Below are 18,733 nucleotides of genomic sequence, written 5' to 3'. Positions count from 1 at the left end.
GTGTGGTTTAAACCCCAAGGAATAAAGTTTGTGGTATTATGGACAACAAAAGAAAAAGAAAATCATTGCCAATAATGATGGTAGCCAAAGCAAAGCAAAGCAGGTTGATATTACCAAATGTTTATTAAATTGCAAAACAAGTGTGGTAGATGTGAGGCAGAGGCTGAGGCATGAAAGAAAGAGAAGGTTGTGGCATGTAGTCATATCAAACAAAAATAACATATCTGTGTATATGTATGCATAGAATCCATTCTGGCAGAAAGCAAATTCAGGAATCCGATCCATAACTCAATAAACCTGACCTAAAAGTAACAACTAACAACAACAACTCTATTTGATAAAACCAACCAACCGACTCTTGTAACTAACATACACAAACAATGATGATGATGATGATCTCCAAAAAAAAAAAATCAGCAAACAATTTTATGGGATCTGGGACCTTAAATCTTCTGTTTCAGTGTCACGTCAATGATCCCAATTCGAGATTTAGGTCTGTAATGTTCGTCTGTGTCCACTTCCTCGATTTCCTGGACCACAATTAAAATCTCTCAAATTTCCAGGATAATTTTGTACATACATACATATGTGTATTAATTATTATTATTTACCTGAACAATATCTTCTCCCTTGATGACACGTCCAAACACATTAAGCTTTGCATTCAGATCTGGAATGGGTGCGGTTGTAATGAAAATATCAAATCCTTCTTTCTCGTGTTTCATGTTGGAGGTGCCAAGCATAAAGGCTTCATGCTTTAATCTGATGGATTGTTAATTATTATTAAATGATGATGATTGAAGAGTGAATGATATTACAAGTTAGAAAATGGATTTAGAGAGCAACCTTTTCTCCAGCTGATTGTAGTGCTTCTCTCTGGAAGTCCAGTCCTCTATAACTGCATGATTCTCAGAGTCGCCTCCTTGGATTACAAAATGTTTGACCACACGTTGAAACAGCATCCCTTTAAAATGTCCCTTCTGACTGCAACCCAACCACACATTCCAATCACCACCACAAAACAAAACAAGATGAGATTGGAGTGGAGTATTAACAATGAAAGACATGGATACTGACCACGCATCGATAAATTCATCCACAACTTCAGGTGAACCTTCCTTGTAAAGTTCCACCGTAATCAAACCTTTTGAAGTGTTAAAAATCTGGACATAAAGTATCAAACAAACCCAAATGGATATTACTCCATCATACTTTTAAATGATCAAATATTTGCACAAGCAACAATTATGGATCTTTTTTATGTAGCAACCAACAACCTACAATTTTGTCAAGAGAATTGTAACCATCTGAGCTTTTGTAAGAAAAAAAAAATACCAATTTAAGTGTATGGCTCCAAAGACTAATCATCAAATTCAAATGGGTGTAGTGTGGTGTGGATAACAGGTCAAAATGGTAACTTTTTGTACATTTTTTTTTATTTTATATTAGTGTTAGTGTGTGTTAAATATGATTCAACAACAACAATACCCAAATCCCATATATAGGAATAATCTATTTTTTAATAAAGCATTTAGGAGCTTGTATGTTTTAAAAATAACTCCATGGAACTTTCAACCTTTTGACGTGTTTCATTTCTGCTGAATTTACCAAATTTAACCATATAAAGATAAAACTTGGCCCAAATCTGCTCATTTATAACTTATAAGTAAATGGGTCGAAATTGTCACCTCTAATCATACTTACTTGAGGATATAACTTATAGTTTACAGGAAAAGCATATGACAAATGAAAGCAAACTTACAGCATATCTAGGTACATCTGATTTCTTTGAATCTGAAAAGTCATCTTCAACCTGTAGCAGATTAAAGAAACTAAATTGGACAATATAACTAGTATCAATAATCATACTACTCAACTACTACTGGAAATAAGCAAATGTTTGAGGGAAGAAGAACGAATAACAAAACTGTTGTACCTGAAAGTTTGATGTTCCTTCCTCTGTCTGCATTACTGACCTAAAAATAGCATGCACATCAATAGTTAGGTGTTTTTAGATGCATGAACTAGACCTAATTCTTGCTCTTGCAATGTCTGGATGCAAGCCATGATCGAATAAGGTAAGATGGTATACAAGTTCATGTTTCCTCATCATGATTGAGTGATGATGGTAATTTATAAAACAGAAGAGGAAAAATCCATGCTTTAGGAAAGTTCTGGCTTCCTTCTTAAACATTCAAATGAAAAGAAAACATTTCTTGTCAACAAACCTTTGAGACCAGTGTCTGTAAGTAGCAAACAGGAAAAACACCATAACAACAGTAACTACGCTGTACAATGCAATTGTGGGGATACTGATACTTCTGGGTGCTTTCTTCTTCTTGCTTTGCTGTAACAGAGCTTGAGGTTTAATCCTCGCCATGAAGCCTATAAAGCTTTAAACCCGGGCAATATATATATAGTACAATATGGTAACGCTCGCTGCACAAAAAGAAAAAAAAAAAAAAAAGAAGCAACTATAAACTCCCATCGACTGCAAAAGTACAAGTTAACAAAGTCACCATCACATATACGTGTGTGGACTATAACCACCACAGGAGATTACCCAACCCAATATTCTTAAAACTCAATGATTCATGAGACTAAATGATACGCGATCTCGAAAATTATCCCAGTCTGTCTGTAGCAGATCTTTAGCAATATGCTTGCTTGCTTGCTTGGAATGCATAAACAAACAGAATTTTACAATTTACCAAATAAAGAAGACGATCTTGCAATTAGCAAGACATATTGCGAAATCCTCCTAGGAGAGAGAGGAACCATAGTTTTGAACAGTTGAAAGAGTTGCAGGCGATTGAAAAATCAAAGACGTGTTTGTGAAGACCATGAGCATCAAAACCCTAAAAGAACCAGAAAGGGTAGAACGAAAATCGAGCAAGAGCATAGGGGTACCTGAAGAGAAGAACGGAATCTTGTTCGAGCAAATGATGTTGGAGGGTTTCCGGATTGCGATTCCGATGTAGTTTCTAACAGAAAACAGTCATGCTTTCCAATTCGATATGCGAGCGCAGTGCTTCGGCCTTTGAGCGTAACATTCGTGTTTGGGCCCATGTTTCCAGAAATTCAAGTATCCGCTTTTGGGCTTCTATAATCTATAGTTTTCTATTATGTTACAAACTAACATCGAAAGAATTAATATACAAAATTTTCTTTGCTATCATGGTTAATAATATAAAATATAAAAATAGTATTTATTAATCATATATTTGCAAAATATTATTTTTATAGAGGTTGATTATTATTGCTATTTTAATTTGATATGATAATTTTGTAAATTTTAAATAGAAAATTGAATAACGTTGAAAAACAAATACAATCAATCATGAAAAAAATATTATTTTATTAAAAATTAAAATCTAATATAATTTAAAAAACAAAGACAATTATGAAAATAATATTATTTTATATAAAATAAAAAAGTAATATAATAATATAAAAGATTTGAAACTTTTTAGATATAACATACCTCTCTTTGTCTAAGTGATTCCACATTATTTATATGTGAACGTTTAAGTATATATTTTCTTTTTTTAAACCAACTATTGTTGAGTTTTTTCAGAAAGATTGTTACATACGGATTAATAATTGATGAATGTAATTAAAAGAATATAATTATTTTTCCTTCTTTTTCACTTTTAATATTTTGTAATATATTAATTATTTATATTTGTGCTAATAATAAACTGATATGTTACTTAACATACTTAACGTAGACATTCATTAAAATAAACGACATGTATTTCATATCAATTCTATATGAAATAGATCTATTTACATAAAAGTAGAATAAGATTATATAAGCTAAAAATGACCTACAAATAACTTATCAAATGTTCATGTTACAATGATATGAAGATTATATAAGCTAAAAATGACCTAAAATAATTGACGAAATGTTCATGTTACAGTGACATATCTTCATATGTTGTGTTGTCGAGTCGGCACACAGTTAAACAAAAAAATTGAAAGGTTAAAAAATTGGATGGAAATCCAAAAAAAATAAGATTTATTGCAAGTTTGTATGGATAGATAACAATGAAATTCAATTCCTTTAATTTTTTTATATCATTTGTTTTATCATCAAAAGAATTAGAGTCAAAATTATCTTAAATTTCTTTTTGGAAACCGCAAATCTCTAAATATTATTAAAAGAGAACCTTTAATTTTATACTGAAGAAATCAGGGTTATTGATTAGATTTCAATCATATATTTTCCACCATCGGATTATTTGCTGACATCATCTTTATCAACCCATTTATTTTTGTCCAAAATTTTATAAAATGTATATTACATTTTAAATTATGAATTTTATTAATGACAATTAAATCTCACCAAAAGTAAGATGGATTAAATTAGGAATTCTACTAATGATAATTAAATCTCACCAAAAATAAAATTAATTAAATTAGGAATTCTATTAATGACAATTAAATCTCAACAAAAATAAAATGAACAAAAATACCCCACCCCACCCCTCATTACCAGTACCCCTACGTTTTCTCATTCATTTTTTTATATGATTTATCTAACCTAAGTTTTGTAGTGGAGAAGAAAATGGAGGGAAGAAGAAATAGAATATATTTGGGCTCCAATTTATGTGGATTAGTCTTGTATTTGATCATCATGGAAGAAGGAGTAATGATATATAGATAATTTTTTTTGGATTTTACTTTAATTTGATCGTAGTTTAGATCGATTTTGGGCACGTTTTAGAATATGTTTCTTTTATTCAGTTTCAACTATGAAGTTCCAATCTATAAAACTTTTCGATTTAAGTTTAAATCCATAATAGTTACGTTTTCTGGATCTGTTTCGATTTTTGTTCTTATGATCTGTATTGTTGATTTTGATTTTTTTTAAGTTATAGGTATCTAGAGAGCAAAATGATGGACATAGCAACACCACTACCTCTCATCCATTGTTTCGGTTTGAAAGATATTTCCACTAGATAGTAAATTTGTATATGTCGATATATATATATATATATATATATATATATATATATATATATATATATATATATATATATATATATAGTCAATGATTTTTTTGTGGCTTACCAGCTTATGAATGGAAGATATACTCCAGTCAATGTCTATAATGTTTTACCCATTCGATCCCTTCATGGATTTGGAGATGGAATTCAAACCATTATACTAGTGAGTGATCCACACATTCTACAACTCAGCAAAACCGAGTGGTGATATGTGTTTTGATTTATTGTAAAAGAACATCTTTTTATAAAAATACAAATTAGGCTCCTAGAAATAAGTTATTCATCAATCCTTTTTTAATATTATAAAAAAAACATCTTTTAGATTCAATATCAAAGAAAAGACAAAGTTTTAGTATACCATGTACATAGATTACATTGATAAATCTTATTGGAAAATGTTTAGATTGATTAATATTGGTTAATTAGTGGGGTTTTTTTGGTTAACTTGCATTGTCTGGGCAGGGCAAGAAGTATAGTAAGAACCTTGCACAACCTTATTCTTTCGTTTAACTGGTTTGAATCTTCTTATTGAGTTTACTTTCTCAAGGATAAATGGGTGCACCCTACGCTAGGGGTGAGCGCGGTGCGGTTCGGTGCGGTTTTTAGCCAAAACCTCACCACTAACCGCAAATGCGGTTAATCCATTTTCAAAACCACTTGGTGCGGTTATTTTTGCGGTGCAGTTATGCGGTTAATTTTGTGGTGCGGTTTTGTTTTTTTTTGTTACGGTTATTAAACGCATGGATTTGGTGCGGCTATTTTATGTGGTTTTTAACCACAATTTAGAGGTCAAACGGTTTTAAGAGTTCAAACATATTACTTGTAATGATAAAAAAAACCATAAGGTATAAGCCAATTAACTTAAATCACAAACAACTAATATACTAAAAACGTAAAATCAATAGTAATTAACAATAAATATCTTAAAATTGTCAAATTTCACCATTTTTCAAAGTTAAACATAACAAAAAACAAAAACTTTTGTCTTCTAGTATTTTATTCATCTTTCATCCATGAAACTTGTCTTATTTTTAATATTTAATATATAAATAATTAATAAAAAAAAATGTATATAATAATATGCGGTGCGGTGCGGTTTTTTTGCGGTTTTTGAAAACTAATAACCGTACCGCATCGCAAATTTGCGGTTTTTGAAAAACAGAAAACCTCACAATCGGTTTTTATTGCGGTTTTGGTTTTTGTGGTTAATTTTAGTTATGGTGCGGTTTTTGCTCACCCCTACCCTACGCTCTTGAAAATAGGGTTGGAACATTATGAGTATCAAGGTTTTCTCAGCAATAAGGGAAAATATTAGTATAAAATTTGCAATATAATCTATTTTTAATTACATAATAATAACTTAACAAAGATATGTGAAAGATTATAATCACATCAGGGAAAGGTAAGAAAACAAGTAACTCAAATTCCACTTGACAACTTCTTAGTCATCTCATATATGCTTATGTCTTGATAACTGATATTTGTACTCTTCATCGATATTTGTGTTAAAGTTGCGACAACATGAAAATGATTGTTACTCAAGTTGCTTGATTTTTTTAGATTTCTTGTACGTCGAAAAAGGAGTTGACGAACAACATAAATGGTCGAATTCATCTGGGTTCTTGTGAATGTATGTAAAATATATTTTGATTTTTATGTTATGAGGGTGTCAGATTTTGTGGTTTCAAAATTAGTTGTCGCAATAATGTTATTTAGAAATTTGAATCGGACCATTCGATGGGATTCCCCATTTTCTTCATACTTTTGACGGAATGTTCAATAAGTTGAACAAACCAATTATAAACAACGGACTCATACACAAGTTATGCCATATCCTCCGCTTTTGGTTGTTAAAATCACAAATATGATTTGTTTTTTCGTTTGCTAGGATGTGTTAGGATTTGAGACCTTGATTTGGATAGTTGGAATTTTTGTTTGGTCTACCTGTCTACTACCTATTCGATGAAATGCTTAAGGGAACAATATTTGGATAAACCTACGACCTGGTTTAAATTACTTTTTTAAATACTTTAAAAATATACCGGTTTAAATTACTTTAAAAATATACTTGTGGATTTTTGTTATCTTTCATAGTTTAAATTTGTATGTTTTCTCCTTAAAGTTTCCTTTTTCATCACAAACATTTCTTTGTTTATCTTTTAGTTATAACGCCTCATTTGGCTCTTGATCACCTTGATTAGTTTCCCATACTAAGTTCTCTTTGACAATTATATTTAATTACAAGTCATTACACTAACACCCCAATAATCTCTAATATATCTATAAAATTGTGACAATTATTATTTTTTGTTACAGCTTCTCTTCATATTGATTATCCAATATGATTTGAGTTCTGTAATGTTGCTACTGAGAGGATTCAACATTGTGGGGCGTTATAATTCATTACAGAAGGAGGCATGATTTATATGTAACGCCCGCAGATCCGGGCTAGTCAATTTAGAGACAATAGGGGTCGAAAACGACTTTTCGACAAAGTATTATTTAGAATAAATAATCTTAACCAAGTTGTAGAATATGTCACAAGGTTTTCGTACATATAAAGAACGCCGAAATCCGAGTTATAACGAAGAAGTTATGGCTCGTCGAAGTTTCGAGACGAAACCGGCACGGCACCGGGAAGCGTAAATAGTGAATTTATGATAGAGCGAGATTTAGCCTTAGCAACCTAAACGAAAGTCATAGAATATGTTAAACCGAGAAAATCCATAAAAAGAACGCCCAGATCTGACTTCGTATGAAGAAGTTATGATTTTTCTAAGATTCGGCTTAGCAGTGCACGGCCCGAAACTCGAATTTTAGTTCGATCGGTTTTTGGCTTACACGACCTAAATAAGAGTTGAATATCTTATTAATAGGAACTCAACGGTAAAAGATAGATGAAAATGGAGTCCGTATGAAGGAGTTACGAATTCTTCGCGGTCATTTAGCAGTCTAATCTCCTCCTACTGTTAAATTTAAGATCAGTCGAGAATTAGCCGACGGAGTCTAAATGAAAGTTGTAGATCTTGATTTTACCTACGTGTGGATATAAAGAACGTCGAAAATGGAGCTCGTATGCAATAGTTATGATTTTTCTAAGTCAGAAGGCTGATACGCGATATTGGGTGACGTGGCGCGATCACAGCCATTGCTTTCTCTCCAAGGAAAGCCATCAGATGATGACACGTGGCACCAACTCGGCGAGTAGGTCCTCCTACTCGGCGAGTCCACCAGGATTCCACACTATAAATAGATGTGTCGGGTTCCATTCATTCTCACACCTTTCCTTTTCCACTTTTTCTCTCTAAACTCTATCTCTAGCCCCCCTTAAGCCCCCTAAAGCCTAGGTAAACCCCCTAGCACCTGAAGGAAGCCCCGAGGGTCCCTGAGTTCTGAGAAAAGAGCCTTTTGGCTCGGGAACATTGCTCCAGCGAAGCCCGGTTTTGTGAAAAAACCCGTTGTGAGTGAACTACGCCTACGTTATTTTTAATATAGCTTCTAATTAAGTATAGTAACATTATTAGGACCTTAAAATAATTATTTGGGGTATTATTATGAGCTATATAATGTTGTTTAACATTTATATAATAATAATAATAGCTAGACTATTAATTAGTCGTGGTTAACTTTAGACTAAACCCTAGTGGTATTGATGATGGGTTTTGGCCATAAGAACATCCTATCTGCTCATGCAAACCCTAATGCTTGGATCTAGGTTTCTCTATTGTAGATGCAATTCACCCAAGACTTCAAACCCTAGATCTAGCATATGATAGTCAGTATAACATATGAATTAGGGTTTAGATCATACATTGATTGTTATATAGCAATAACAATCTCAAATCCTTCTTGTAATGACTTTAGAAAGCTTAGAGTCACAAATGTCACTCCTCTAATGGTTCACAAACACCAAGAGCAAGAGGATGAAGAAGAGAAGAGAAGGAGGCTGCCCAAAACGTGTGGAAACCCTAATCAACTAGTTCACCACGTTTTTGGGGCATAAGGGTTCTTTAAATGGAGAGGCTATTAGGGTTATCTAACAAGGAAACCCTAATTTGGATGCTTAAGCCCTAAGCAACCCATGGACTCTTTCCTTAAAGGCCTAGGACGATTTCTAATGGGTTTCCCCATAGAATTCGTCCACCCCTTTAATATGGAGTCCATTTGTAACACCGTGAATTTCAAAATAATTTTTCGCATAATATAAAAAAAACATATTCATTTAATTTTCATAAAACATCAATGTTTGAAACACCAATCCATGACATATAAATAATCCCAAGATCATGTAACATGAAATCCCGTGTGTGTATTGATCAAGCCGGCGCCTTCCCACGGTCATCACTAGTACCTGAAACAAATAACACCAAACACTGTAAGCACAAAGCTTAGTGAGTTTCCCAAAATACCATACATAACACATATTAGCCACTCGAGGCTATAACTCTGTGGGTCCGTGCACCCAAACTCTGCGAACCCTCAGGTTCTACTATGATAACATGCATAGCATAAATCACATAGAAATAATGCAATACAACACATACATACATAGCATACAAATACTCTATCACATAACTCTGGTTACCTACTCAAGGTAAAGTATGGTGAGAAGACTCACCTCGCGTATCTCGGTATCTCGCAAATCCCTGAAATCACTCGTGCTCGATCCCTCGATCTACAGCCCTCCTATGACACAATCAAACTCTAAATAACACTCCACAACTGAGGTTGACTAACCCTATCAAGTCAACACAGGTCAACACTGGTCAACAGTCAACGACCAACTTTGACCGGACTCGGCGAGTGCACAATATCGACTCGGCGAGTCTATGCGCATCCTCTGATTCCCTGGGATCCTCTCTCGACACGTCGAGTATTTTCCTAACTCAACGAGTTCCACCTGGCATGAGTTGCGGGGCCACCGCAACTCAACTCGCCGAGTCTCAAGAACAACTCGGCGAGTTCCATTTTGACTCAGTCCACCTGTCAACCCACTCTGGCTCCCCTGACTCACTGAGTCAATCCCTTAACTCGGCAAGACCACTCGCTGAGTGGTTCTAGGAAATCTTCATGCTACTCGTCGAGTCTGTTCTTCAGACTCGGTGAGTCCATGCCATGCATCAATTCAAACTCGCTCCTGAGGTCAGATACGTCCCAATGACTCATAGATCCAGTCCTTCCAAGTTCATTCATCACGTAAAGTCACTATCTGTGCTACCATGCGACGCCTACAAGGCTTCTTTTGGTGAAATGACATCTAAAATGGTAACCTAAGTCCACAACTCAAAAGGAAAGGCATAAAGCAGAGCATTTGGGACTCTCTGGACCTACTAAGGTCCAGATCTAGGTACCAATTCCCCATGGGACCTCTCACACTCCAATTACAAGGTAAACAAGGCATGAAGAAACCCTAGATTTGACTATATCAATAAAAACACGAGAATAAGCTCTGAATATTACCTCAAATAGCTTCTTCTGCCGAAATGAAAGTAGATCCAAGCTCCCCAACTCTCCTAGCTTGGCCTTTCTCTTCCCTTCTTGCTAACACACACAAGGATGGTGAACAATGGCCTCTTTTCTCACTCACAAGGACTCTCAGATGGTCTGGTGCTCTCAAGGTCGAAGGAAGCCGCAATGAAGGGCTATAAGGTCCTTTAAATAGGGCTCAGAGCCGGGAAATTAGGGTTTCATTAAACAGCGTGGACTCGCCGAGTCCACTCTTGGACTCGCCGAGTCTGGACGCGAACCCGCGTCCAAATCCGCGATCATACTCGGCGAGTCTAGGCTCCAACTCGCTGAGTCTCCTCACAAATTACCAAAAATAAATAAATGAATAATACCTGAGAATCCAGGCTGTTACAATTCTCCCCGACTAGAACTAGACTTCGCCCTCGAAGTCTCGCTCTGCAAATAATTTCGGATGCTGCTCACGCATCTAATGCTCCGGTTCCCAAGTCATCTCGGACCCCTTCCGATGTTGCCACTAAACCAAAACCAAGGGTACCTCCTTGTTCCGCAGAACCTTGACCTTCCAATCTCTGATTGCCACTGGTCTCTTAGCATAATTCAGGCTCGCATCCACCTGAATATCCTCTAATGGAACCACTGCCGACTCATCGGCTATACCCTTCCGCAATTGCGACACGTGGAAAGTGTCGTGAATCTGACCCAACTCTGCTGGCAAATCCAAACGATAGGCTACCCTGCCTACCCTCACGACTACCTGGAATGGACCAATATATCGGGGCCCCAACTTGCCCCTCTTCCTGAATCGAATCACTCCTTTCCAAGGAGAGACCTTCAGGAGCACAAGGTCGCCGACCTGAAACTCAAGCTTGGACCGGCGTCTGTCTGCATAACTCTTCTGACGACTCTGAGCGGTCAACAACCTCTGTCTCACCTGTTGGATCTGCTCTGTCGTCTGAAGCACGATCTCTGTACTGCCCATCACACGCTGTCCAACCTCTCCCCAGTAAATGGGGGTCCGACACTTCCTCCTATACAACAGCTCAAAGGGCGGCATACCAATGCTCGAATGATGGCTGTTGTTGTAGGAAAACTTTGCCAAGGGCAAGTACATATCCCAACTCCCCCCAAAATCCAACACACATGCCCGAAGCATGTCCTCGAGCGTCTGAATCGTCCGCTCACTCTGCCCGTCTGTCTGGGGGTGATATGCGGTACTAAAATGCAGTCTAGTACCCAACTCCTCGTGAAACTTTTTCCATAATCTGGAAGTGAAACGCACATCACGGTCTGAAACAATCGAGATCGGCACTCCATGTCGTGACACCACTTCCCTCACATACACCTCTGCCAATTTCTCTGCTGAAGAACTCTCGCTGATAGCAAGAAAGTGAGCGCTCTTCGTCAACCTTTCCACAATCACCCAAATTGCATCGACTCCCCTGGCAGTCCTTGGCAATTTGGTGATAAAATCCATGGTGATCTGTTCCCACTTCCATTCGGGAACCTCCAACGGCTGCAACTTACCATGCGGTTTCTGGTGCTCGACCTTAACCCTACGGCAGGTTAAGCACCTCTCAACAAACCACGCAACATCCCTCTTCATACAGGGCCACCAATACTCTTTCCTCAGGTCCAAATACATCTTAGTGGCCCCAGGATGAATTGAAAATTTTGACCGATGAGCCTCTTCCATCAAAGTGGTACGTGTCCCTCCCACAAACGGCACCCAGATACGCCCCTGGAATGTCATAAGTCCCCGACCATCGGTAACAAACTCTGAAATCAATCCAACAACTCGCTCTTTCTTCTGCATCTCAGGCTGCACAACCTCGACCTGTGCCCCACGAATGGCGTCCAACACTGGTGCTATCACGGTCAATCTCAAACATACATCCCGCAGCGGGGTGCTCTCCGCCCTGCGGCTCAGTGCATCGGCTACAATGTTAGCCTGGGCGGTACATGATCTCACAATCATAATCCTTGACCACATCTAACCACCTCCTATGTCGCATGTTTAGGTTGGGCTGATCCATCAAATACTTCAAACTCTTATGGTCCGTGTATATCGTACACCGAACCCCATACAGATAGTCACGCCAAATCTTGAGGGCGAACACCACTGCCCCCAGCTCTAAATCATGGGTGGGATATCTCGTCTCATGAGGCTTCAGCTGCCTCGATGCGTATGCTATCACATGCCCTCTCTGCATCAGCACCGCCCCCAACCCCAAAATCGATGCATCACAGTATACAACAAAGTCCTTCATCCCTTCCGGGAGGGCTAACACCGGGGCTTCGCATAACCTTTGACGAAGCGTCTCAAAGGAGGTCTGCTGCTCGAGACCCCATGAAAAAGCGATACCCTTTCGGGTCAACTTGGTGAGTGGCACCGCGATCTTGGAGAAATCCCTGATAAATCTCCGATAATAACCCGCCAACCCTAAGAAACTCTTGATCTCGGAAGGAGACCTCGACACTTCCCAACTCATCACCGCCTCGACTTTGGCCAGATCGACCAATATTCCTTTCTGGTTAACGAGATGTCCTAGGAACTGGACCTCTCGCAACCAGAAATCACACTTGGAGAATTTGGCATAAAGCCTCTCCGATCTCAGAAGCCCGAGGATCTCTCTCAAATGCTCCTCATGCTGCTCTCTAGATCTCGAATATACCCAAATATCATCGATAAATACGATCACCGACCGATCCAACATCGGCCTGCACACTCGGTTCATGAGATCCATGAACACTGCCAGGGCATTGGTGAGCGCGAAAGGCATCACCACAAACTCGTAATGCCCATAACGCATCCTGAATGTTGTCTTCTGGACGTCCTCATCTCGAACCCTCACCTGATGATATCCAGACCTGAAATCAATCTTGGAGAACCAAGATGCTCCCTGTAACTGATCGAACAAATCATCGATCCTTGGCAACGGGTAACGGTTCTTGACCGTCAGCTTGTTCAACTCCCGGTAATCAATGCACATCCGGTGTGAACCATCCTTCTTCTTGACAAAAAGGATAGGTGCCCCCCATGGCAAGCTGCTCAGCCGAATAAACCCTTTTCCCAACAGCTCCTGAAGCTGCGAGGATAACTCTTGCATCTCTGGAGGTGCAAGGCGATAAGGCACCTTGGCAATAGGCGTGGCCCCCGGAACCAAATCGATACTGAACTCCACTTGCCTCACAGGAGGCACACCCGACAACTCCTCTGGAAATACATCCGGAAACTCATGCACTATCGGAACCTCCTCAACTAACCTCGACCTCTCTGAATCAACCCTCGAATCCATCACATACGCCACAAAACCCTTACAACCCTGCTGTAGACACTGCCTCACCCTAGCGGCCGAACAAAACGCTGACCCAGAACGGGTACCCTCGCCGTACACCGTAAGAACTCCCCCACTAGGGTCTCGTATGGTCACCAGCTGTCGTTCGCAGTCGATAACCACACCGAATCTGCTCAACCAGTCCATGCCCTCAATGACACAGACATCGCCCATTGCGATAAGAACCAGATCAATCGGGAACTCGACCCCGAAGATCTCGAACACGCACCCGCGGATCACCTCCGTGGCATATATCACCCTCTCGTCAGCTATGGAAACTCTCAGAGGCCGACTCAACGCCTCACGATTAAGACTGATATGCTTACTAAAAGCTAAAGACACAAAAGACCGACTCGCACCCGAGTCAAACAAGACCAAGGCAGGTACAGAATTCACAAGAAAAGTACCTACGCATAACATAATATAAGCATGATATCTCAATCATCAAAATAAATACACGAAAGAATATATACCAGCCACGACATTGGGCGCTGCGCGGACCTCCTCCGCGGTCAACTGAAAAGCTCTCCCTCGTGCTTTCGGCGCCTCGGCCTTCACTGGCCGACTCTCGGTAGCTCTGATGGCGGCAGGGGCAGATCCCTGAGGTGCTCCCTGAGATGATCCTCACAATTGCGGACACTCTGCCTTCCGGTGTCCGGTCTGGTTGCAGTGGAAACACATCGCAAACCCCTTGGGGCAGTCCTTGGCCATATGCCCCTCCTTGCCACACTTGTAGCAAGACCACGCTCTACAGACTCCATCATGACCCTTGCCGCACTTCCCACAAGTGCGGCCCTTCTGGCTCCCCGATTTGGGATCAGCGGGCTTGGCCCGCTTGGCTACCAGCTGAGACTGTGCCGGTCGCCGATCCCTCCCCTGAGACTCCGCCTCCTCCCTAGCCTGAGTCTCTAGCTCAATCTCCCTCTTCCGGGCATTTTCCTGAAGCTCGACAAATGTCCGGTACGAGGAGTGCGCCACGAACTCCCGAATGTCGTGCCTCAAGATACTCAAATACCGGCTCATACGTGCCTGCTCGGTAGACACGTGCTCAGGGCAGAACACCGCCCTCTCGTGGAACATCCTGGTAATCACAGTAACAGACTCAGTACCCTGCTTGAGGGTCAGAAACTCCTGGGCCAAACGCTCCCTCTCCACCTGGGGAACGTACTCATCTCGGAACATGGCAGTGAACCTCTCCCAGGTCACTGCCGCAAGCTCAGCAGGCGTAAAGTGCGCCGTCACAAACTTCCACCAGTCCTTCGCTCCCAAGCAAAGCTGGTTCAGCGCGAACCGTACCCTCAAATGCTCAGGAGACAAGCAAGTTAAGAAACACCCCTCTATGTCTGAAATCCATCTCATAGCCGCCACCGGGTCCTGCGTACCATCAAACTCTGGCGGCTTCGTGTTGTTGAACTCCCTGAACAACAACGAATCACCACCCTGCGGCCTCGCAGCAGCAATAGCTGCGGTGGCCGCCGCGACAGCAGCCTCAGAAAGAGCAGCATAACGCTCGTCGAAAGTCTCAATCAGCGTGGTCTTAATAGACCCGAACCTCTCTGGTATCTCTGCCCTGATGGCCGCAGCCACCTCCTCATGGATGATTCTGCGGATCTCCTCATCACTGGTCCCGCTGCTCTCTGGTGCTTGTCGTGTCCCCACCATGATCTCCTTCTAAAAAACAACATATGATACATTAGAGACCTCCTCGAGTATAACCACACTCGATAACTCCACCCTACTTAGTCCTTAGTGCCCTAAGGATTCTTACTTGGTCCGTACACCAATCCGGTATCTCCAGTAGTACAGGCCCAATACTACCGTCCATACCGCATCGGCGTTCATTCCAAGTCCTCCTCCTTGAGCCCCAAACCCCAAGTACTCTACTCTCTCTATCATGTGCTACTCACTAGCAAATCCCTCATAAGCATCTCACTGCTATCCATGTCACTCTCTAGCATCCCTAGCAGCAAAACCCCTAGACTAAGGCATCATATATCAGGCCACCCTAGTCCTAATAAGAATACATATTCTACTCTAGCATGCATATTGTACTCATCATATAACATAACATAACATCTCTGATAATTACTTATCATTAAGGTATTCTGGAAAATCACCGTTCGGGCGTTGGCTGATCATACACACGTCTCTGCTCTATGTTTTTAAAAAAATCTTTTACCCCTTTTCTTTTGAAAATATTTCTCAAATCCTCAGTTTGAGTTCAAATACGCCCGAAGGTGTACTCGAATCCCTCAAACCAAGGCTCTGATACCAACTTGTAACACCGTGAATTTCAAAATAATTTTTCGCATAATATAAAAAAAACATATTCATTTAATTTTCATAAAACATCAATGTTTGAAACACCAATCCATGACATATAAATAATCCCAAGATCATGTAACATGAAATCCCGTGTGTGTACTGATCAAGCCGGCGCCTTCCCACGGTCATCACTAGTACCTGAAACAAATAACACCAAACACTGTAAGCACAAAGCTTAGTGAGTTTCCCAAAATACCATACATAACACATATTAGCCACTCGAGGCTATAACTCTGTGGGTCCGTGCACCCAAACTCTGCGAACCCTCAGGTTCTACTATGATAACATGCATAGCATAAATCACATAGAAATAATGCAATACAACACATACATACATAGCATACAAATACTCTATCACATAACTCTGGTTACCTACTCAAGGTAAAGTATGGTGAGAAGACTCACCTCGCGTATCTCGGTATCTCGCAAATCCCTGAAATCACTCGTGCTCGATCCCTCGATCTACAGCCCTCCTATGACACAATCAATCTCTAAATAACACTCCACAACTGAGGTTGACTAACCCTATCAAGTCAACACAGGTCAACACTGGTCAACGGTCAACAGTCAACTTTGACCGGACTCGGCGAGTGCACAATATCGACTCGGCGAGTCTATGCGCATCCTCTGATTCCCTGGGATCCTCTCTCGACACGTCGAGTATTTTCCTAACTCAACGAGTTCCACCTGGCATGAGTTGCGGGGCCACCGCGACTCAACTCGGCGAGTTCTAGTTTGACTCAATCCACCTGTCAACCCACTCTGGCTCCCCCTGACTCATTGAGTCAATCCCTTAACTCGGCAAGACCACTCGCTGAGTGGTTCTGGGAAATCTTCATGCTACTCGCCGAGTCTGTTCTTCAAACTCGGCGAGTCCATGCCATGCATCAATTCAAACTCGCTCCTGAGGTCAGATCCGTCCTAATGACTCATAGATCCAGTCCTTCCAAGTTCATTCATCACGTAAAGTCACTATCTTGGCTACCATGCAACACCTACAAGGCTTCTTTTAGTGAAATGACATCTAAAATGGTAACCTAAGTCCACAACTCAAAAGGAAAGGCATAAAGCAGAGCATTTGGGACTATCTGGACCTACTAAAGTCTAGATCTAGGTACCAATTCTCCATGGGACCTCTCACACTCCAATTACAAGGTAAACAAGGCATGAAGAAACCCTAGATTTGACTATATCAATAAAAACACGAGAATAAGCTCTGAATATTACCTCAAATAGCTTCCACTGTCGAAATGAAAGTATATCCAAGCTCCCCAACTATCATAGCTTGGCCTTCCTCTTCCCTTCTTGCTAACACACACAAGGATGGTGAACAATGGCCTATTTTCTCACTCACAAGGACTCTCAGATGGTCTGGTGCTCTCAAGGTCGAAGGTAGCCGCAATGAAGGGCTATAAGGTCCTTTAAATAGGGCTCAGAGCCGGGAAATTAGGGTTTCATTAAACAGCATGGACTCGCCGAGTCCGGACGCGAACCCGCGTCCAAATCCGCGATCATACTCGGCGAGTCTAGGCTCCAACTCGCCGAGTCTCCTCACAAATTACCAAAAATAAATAAATAAATAATACCTGAGAATCTGGGTTGTTACACCATTAGCTCAATATTCAACTATCATACAATTGACAGTTCAAGTCCCTTAAGTTTAATTAATGTCTTTTAGTCACAAACTTAATTCTTATTAATTCTTGACTAATATTAATTAAACAATATGATTTCTCCTTTAATATATTATTCCCATAATATATTAATAAATCATATTTAATCCTTTCTCTCTATAATTCATCCTATCAAGTTGCTTTGGTGAAGGCAACCCAAAAGGACCATGCACCATCGGGTCAAGTACATACCAAAATAGTTTTGGACTTAGACACTAATCCAACAGTCTCCTACTTGGATAAGTCTAATAACTATTCTGCGTATGAATTCAGATCCTGATCTGCAATCGTAGCTTTCCAAAGCCGCTATCAACTCTGATCCTATCATATACGCGTGTCCTTCAGACAAGGGATCATATATTCCTCCATTCTAGATATCGTATAGACTGAGACATTGATCTAAATCATTCTCCCTGTCTATGTGTTGTTTCCCGAATTCAGATTTATAACGACTGACAACAGACTACAATTAAACACATCAATTTAGTCCCGGCTTGGCCAAGCGCTTAGGTGCCATCACTAAATCATTGAGGGGCCCACAGAGATCGCTTTTATCCTACTTTGGATAAAAGGAACGGATAAACTTTGACTCAATGCTCGCTTGCACTCACTCACCGAATCACACACAACAATATATTTTATAACACCAAGTTACTGGTGCATTTACATATTATCAATGTGCAACCGACTCGCAAGATACAACTCACACATCTCGGTTTCAAGAATATAGATGTTATCGTCTCACCAATCACTCGTGATACAAATCCATGAAGTGATCCAAGTGAGCGTGGGTTTAATCCAATGCTCAAATCATATTCATAAGCACTCATGAACGTTGCAGCAAACATTTGCTTATGTCTAATACACTTTAGACAATCCACACACCAATTCACGACAGTCTTCATTCATACCTACT

General features: G+C 40.1%; 1 protein-coding gene across 1 annotated transcript; it reads right to left on the bottom strand.

The window, feature by feature from the left end:
* Positions 1-203: 203 nt before the first annotated feature.
* On the bottom strand, positions 204-3,070 carry LOC111889218 (peptidyl-prolyl cis-trans isomerase CYP21-4). Its single transcript, XM_023885351.3, has 8 exons — positions 2,911-3,070; positions 2,229-2,439; positions 1,937-1,976; positions 1,763-1,813; positions 1,078-1,163; positions 847-984; positions 612-762; positions 204-530 (listed from the first exon to the last, which is right to left on the bottom strand). Exons 2-8 carry the CDS (start codon positions 2,378-2,380, stop codon positions 444-446), a joined length of 705 nt encoding a protein of 234 aa, XP_023741119.1. The 5' UTR covers positions 2,381-2,439; positions 2,911-3,070; the 3' UTR covers positions 204-443.
* Between the last annotated feature and the right edge of the window lie 15,663 nt (positions 3,071-18,733).

This window comes from Lactuca sativa, chromosome 8 (assembly GCF_002870075.4).
Source record: "Lactuca sativa cultivar Salinas chromosome 8, Lsat_Salinas_v11, whole genome shotgun sequence".
Classification (NCBI taxonomy): Eukaryota; Viridiplantae; Streptophyta; class Magnoliopsida; order Asterales; family Asteraceae; genus Lactuca; species Lactuca sativa.
Note: the sequence above shows the minus strand (reverse complement) of the source record. Positions and strands in the feature narration are given on the sequence as shown.

Bases quoted from the DNA above. Each gene is read 5' to 3' on its own strand.
- LOC111889218 (XM_023885351.3), bottom strand. From the start codon at position 2,380: ATGGCGAGGATTAAACCTCAAGCTCTGTTACAGCAAAGCAAGAAGAAG. The intron at 1,977-2,228 runs GTTTGTTGACAA...TGCTATTTTTAG, and splicing joins TACAGACACTGGTCTCAAAG to GTCAGTAATGCAGACAGAGG. The intron at 1,814-1,936 runs GTACAACAGTTT...AATCTGCTACAG, and splicing joins AAGGAACATCAAACTTTCAG to GTTGAAGATGACTTTTCAGA.